A 5,179-nucleotide genomic window follows, 5' to 3' on the forward strand; every position below is an offset into this window, starting at 1 on the left:
GTCTTGAGGCTGAAGCAAATAGCAGAGAAATCCCAAAAAACGTGACATGTCATCCCTGATCCACGACGCGTCGCGACGAGGCGACGGGCGAGCGAGTCGTCATCAACGGCGCGGCCGGCGGGGCGGCGGACGCCCTGGCGGCGGCGGCAGCGGCCACGCATGCGTGGCGCGTTCGCCATGTGTGCCGCGCGCCGCGCTCCACTTGCGTGCGTCGCCCCGTCCGCGTCACCGCAACAATCGGCTTAACCTTTTCTTTGTTTAATTTAATCCTCTATTGCCTTCATGCTTAGTTGCTTGCTGCTAGCGTCCAAATCCCGCGAAATTTCTCCGAACATCGCCGCGCCGTTTTGGCACACCGCCATGTTCGATCGATCGATCGATCGAGCCTGGCTGGTTGATTATTTTTTAAAAAAAACTGGTTAAAAATCATGCAGCTGCGTAATTAATATAGGACAAGTGAAACATCACACACGAGATTGATCCAGAGTACCCTGGCAAATCTCGAATTCAAGGGCATTGCATTGCATTGCAGCGCAGCTGGTACAGTGTTGGGTTTCACTGTTTCAGATCAGATATACGAACAGTAGTAGTACTGCATTTCTGCCGTAATTGAGAGAGAAAAAAATGCGTTTTTACCACGAATGAAGAGTGGTGGCGAAGAAAGGAAGCGGGTCAAACCATGTGAGACCAGCAAAAATACAAAAGAGCAGCACGAAAGGACAAAAAAGAGAGAAAAAAGAGTAGGATAGCAGAGCTATATAAATGCTCTTTTTTCTTTTCTTTTCTTATAAGAAAGAAAGGTGTAGAGAGCAGAAGAAAATGAGATTAAATGGAGCAGGAGGCCACACAAAAACAGTCACCACCACCACTCTCAAATCCCCCTCAGAAATTAGGACTTGGTAGAGCCCATCTCTGAGCCCCTGCCTTGCTGACCCTGAAGCATTCTCTCTCTTCTCTCTCTTGCTTCTTTGCTGTGTTCTTCTCTTCTCTCCTCTTTTGGTCGTGCAATTGTTTGTGTAGGGGAGAAGATAAAAGATTCCCTGATCTATCTGTTCATCGAGGCTGTCTGCGAGATTTGGCAGGAGGAGGGGTTGCAAGGAAGGGAGGGGGAAGAGGAGAAGCGAAAAAGCGCATCTTTTTTTAGTTCTTTCGGTTCAGTTTCCTGGTTGCTTCTTTTGGATCCTGGAGAGGAGAGGAGCCCACCGTTTTACCACCAAAAACCCAATCTTTGCTGCCTTCTCCGAGCTTGAGATCGATAGGTTTCCAGATCAAAGGCCTCCTTCTTTTGGTTGTGAGATCGCACAGGAATCTGGGGGGCCGAGGAAGCTATCCTAGAAAAGGCGAGTTCTTTCTTTTTCGCTTCTTCTCCTTCCTCATGTCCCAATGCAAGTAGAGTGTGGTGGTTTTGTTGGTCCTTCTCCCGCTGATCATGTGGGTTCTGTTCTTGATCCTTGACGTGTGTGTTTTTTGGGATGCAATTGCAGATTTCGCGAAGAAACGAGAGGAGGAGAAGGTAAAGAAATGGCCCTTGCGAGGAAGTGGGCGATGGGGAGGCGTCGGAGATGAAGGATGCTCTCTGCGGTGATGGAATACTTGAGATCTTGCTGGGGCCCGGCGTCGTCGCCGGCCGGGCGCCCCCGCAAGGGATCGGATGCGGCCGGGCGGCAGGACGGGCTGCTGTGGTACAAGGACACCGGGCAGCTCGTCGCCGGTGAGTTCTCGATGGCCGTGGTGCAGGCCAACAATCTGCTCGAGGATCACAGCCAGGTGGAATCCGGGCCGCTGAGCACCACGGAGCCCGACCTGCAGGGCACCTTTGTCGGCGTCTATGATGGGCACGGCGGCCCGGAGACGGCGCGCTACATCAACGACCATCTGTTCAACCATCTGAGGGGTGAGACCTCCGCTGCTGCTAAAATCTTCGTCATTTAATCCAATGCCGATCTCGCTATGCTATCCAATTCATACGTGATCCGTCCAATTGTTAGGATGTGCAAGTGTATGTGTTGATTTCGGTAGTTGTTGAGCAAAAATGATTTTTCAGTTGAGTAGATATCTGCTGTAAACTGCATTTTGCATGAGATGTGGTTCTGCTATAGTACCGCGAAAAAAGCAGGCACACATTTGAATCCATCTACAGTTATATCAGAGCCATGATTGCCCTAATTTCAATCCATAGTTGAATGTTTGAGATGTAATTAAACACCACATCACATGCCAGTGTGGAAATTGACTGCAAGAGATTTTGATGAATGTAATTATGGCATTTTCTAGACTTGTAGTTACTTCTGATTGTATACTTATATTTTCCCAGTGCTAATAATCATTGCCACTGTCCATCACTACAGATATTATTACTTGCCAATCATCAGTTGTGCCTGACCATAATTAACTTCCTTTTCAGGATTTGCATCTGAGCACAAGTGCATGTCAGCGGATGTGATTCGAAAGGCATTTTGTGCAACTGAGGAGGGATTCTTTTCTGTAGTTAGTAGTCAATGGTCATTGAGGCCTCAATTAGCGGCAGTAGGCTCTTGCTGTCTAGTTGGTGTGATCTGCAACGGAAATCTATATATTGCAAACCTTGGTGATTCCCGTGCTGTTCTTGGTAGACTTGTTAAGGGGACTGGAGAAGTTCTGGCTATGCAACTGTCAGCAGAACACAATGCATCCTATGAAGAGGTTAGGCGAGAGCTCCAGGCAGCACATCCTGATGATCCCCAAATTGTGGTTCTAAGGCACAATATTTGGCGTGTGAAGGGTATTATCCAGGCACGTATTTGGGCGCCTTAATTATTTTGCTATTTTTTGTCTACTCATTTGAATCATCTAATTATTTTGTGGAATCTTAAAGCATTTTTCTTGACTTCTTTTAAGAACAACTGACTTTTCCGTGCAATTGGCTCGGGGTTAGATTATAGTCAATCCAAAGCATAGTTGTGTTTGCTGTACAACTCTTAGGTTTATTCCAAAATTAGAATTATATTTCTCTCATAAAGCTGCAGTAATGCTCTATTATGTACCTACCCATCTGCACTGCTATAATCATTACATGCCTTGATCCAGTGTAGGTGTTTCTGTTTTTCCAAATTAATCTGGTAATTGCATGCCTTTTAGAAAACTATGTGTGACTGAAACTTCTGCAGAACTTAGCTGCGTCTGTTTATTTGTTTAGTATTGAGAAATTTGTCATTTATCACAGCTAAAAATAAGTCATAGTTCAAATTTCAATAACCATGAAGCTATCTTTTTGTTTCTAACTAATGGAACTGCAATAATATGGCACTGCTGTTATGGACCAAGACCAATATGATGTAATGTTCTTGAAATCAATTGCAATCTCCCAAAGGAACAATTATTAATGCATGCTGAGCAGTTAGTGTGTATAAGAGACATCTGCTGTGCCATGCTACTTTTCGTTAAAGTTTTAATTGCCGTGTTCTCACACTACATCTTACCTCGTATGATGATGTGTTCCAGATAACAAGATCCATTGGAGATGTATATCTGAAGAAACCAGAGTTCAACAGAGAACCTCTGCATAGCAAATTTCGGCTTCATGAAACTTTCAGGAGACCTCTTCTTAGTTCTGAACCAGCTATTGTTGTACACCAATTACAGGCAACTGATCAGTTCATCATTTTTGCATCTGATGGACTATGGGAGCATATTAGTAATCAGGAAGCAGTTGATCTTGTCCAACATAATCCTCGCAATGTATGTGTTCTTATCTTATGTAAATTCATTCTTTCAAGGGTGAAGTGCTTCATATTACTGCTTGTCCAATATAATAAATATCCATATGCTTTTGTAATTATTACATCCTTTGGTTGTTACTGTTATTAGGGTAAATGGATGTTTGCTGTGTGAAAAGATAGAAAATACCATATTAAATATCTTTGGAACTTGTTGTCTCAAGTATTTAAAATATATTCAGAAAGAATATATTAGGTATACGTTAATATGATACCATATGAACTTATGAAGGCGCCTTTACATTGTGAATGCAGAAATTTGTTAAGTTTGGAGCAGTTCATTGATTGTAGGTATTTTAGGAACTCAGATGTGTATGGGATCTGCTATTGAGAGTACTTGTAGCAAAATGTACTTTGACACAACTGCACTGTGTTTTAGTCCAAGTATGTTGTATTTAATTCCTGGCTATCCTATGTTCCTTGTAATCTAGCATGTTATTTCTTTATGCTGTGAACCTTTCCATAACACTTCATTTGAACTCCTAACCCTTTTGAATTCAATTAACGAAGATACATGTGTCACTTTAATTGTTCACAACGGAGCTATGCCAGCCTATTCAGTTGGTGAAGAGTTCTGCAATTGTTGATGCAATACGTAGATCCCGTTAATATATGCACTATACATGGACATGAATACTGATGAACTGTCTTGTCGCTGATTTGTTTATAGTTCTTTCAACTTCCCAAACTCTCAATATTTTCACTGTGTCCATTTTATAACGATTTTTGTCAGACCAAATAATGCATCATTAATTGAATCTTATACTCCCTTTTATGCTTTTTTATTCATCTTGCAATACAGTTTCTTATTTTACTAATGCTACCATAACTTTATGTGTATCAGGGGATTGCTAGAAGACTAGTAAAGGCTGCAATGCAGCAGGCAGCAAAAAAGAGGGAGATGAGGTATTCAGATCTCAAGAAAATCGATCGTGGGGTAAGGCGGCACTTCCATGATGACATAACAGTTGTTGTGGTGTTCTTCGATTCAAATGCCATAACCACTGCTAGCTGGAGCAGACCTTCGGTTTCTCTTCGAGGGGGTGGCATTATTCTCCCTGCAAATTCCCTTGCTCCATTCTCAGTTCCTACATAGCTAAGAAGCTCTTCTTAAAACAACATCAAATTTAAGGAATTCAAGAAGATCAAAAAAAAAAAGGAAAAAGGAAAAAAGAAAAAAAAAAGAGAAAGGAAAAGAAAGGAAGAGCATCAGTTGTGATCAACTGTTGCGTATTTTCTTCTGCTTTGTTCTTGGAAAACCTTTTTTTAGATTCAACCTAGTGACTAGTGTACTGATAGCAAGGTATAAGATTTAGATTATTCTAAGCTTTTCTTTTCCCCCTTTTTTCGCGCCCATGGGATATCAGGTGGTTGTACATTCTCTGGATCATCTTGTGATAATAGTTCATCATCCCTTTTGTTAA

The 5,179-nt window shown here is 42.4% G+C and overlaps 1 protein-coding gene across 1 annotated transcript; it reads left to right on the forward strand.

Annotated features, from left to right (window-relative positions):
• The first annotated feature begins 1,486 nt into the window (after positions 1–1,486).
• Positions 1,487–5,179, forward strand: LOC102722528 (probable protein phosphatase 2C 72). Its single transcript, XM_015841885.1, has 4 exons — positions 1,487–1,894; positions 2,405–2,772; positions 3,481–3,717; positions 4,600–5,179. Exons 1-4 carry the CDS (start codon positions 1,570–1,572, stop codon positions 4,849–4,851), a joined length of 1,182 nt encoding a protein of 393 aa, XP_015697371.1. The 5' UTR covers positions 1,487–1,569; the 3' UTR covers positions 4,852–5,179.

This window comes from Oryza brachyantha, chromosome 10 (assembly GCF_000231095.2).
Source record: "Oryza brachyantha chromosome 10, ObraRS2, whole genome shotgun sequence".
Classification (NCBI taxonomy): Eukaryota; Viridiplantae; Streptophyta; class Magnoliopsida; order Poales; family Poaceae; genus Oryza; species Oryza brachyantha.

Coding starts and splice junctions, on each gene's coding strand:
- LOC102722528 (XM_015841885.1), top strand. CDS start 1,570: ATGCTCTCTGCGGTGATGGAATACTTGAGATCTTGCTGGGGCCCGGCG. Junction 2,773..3,480: donor GTGTGAAGGGTATTATCCAG/GCACGTATTTGG, acceptor GATGTGTTCCAG/ATAACAAGATCCATTGGAGA. Junction 3,718..4,599: donor TCCAACATAATCCTCGCAAT/GTATGTGTTCTT, acceptor TATGTGTATCAG/GGGATTGCTAGAAGACTAGT.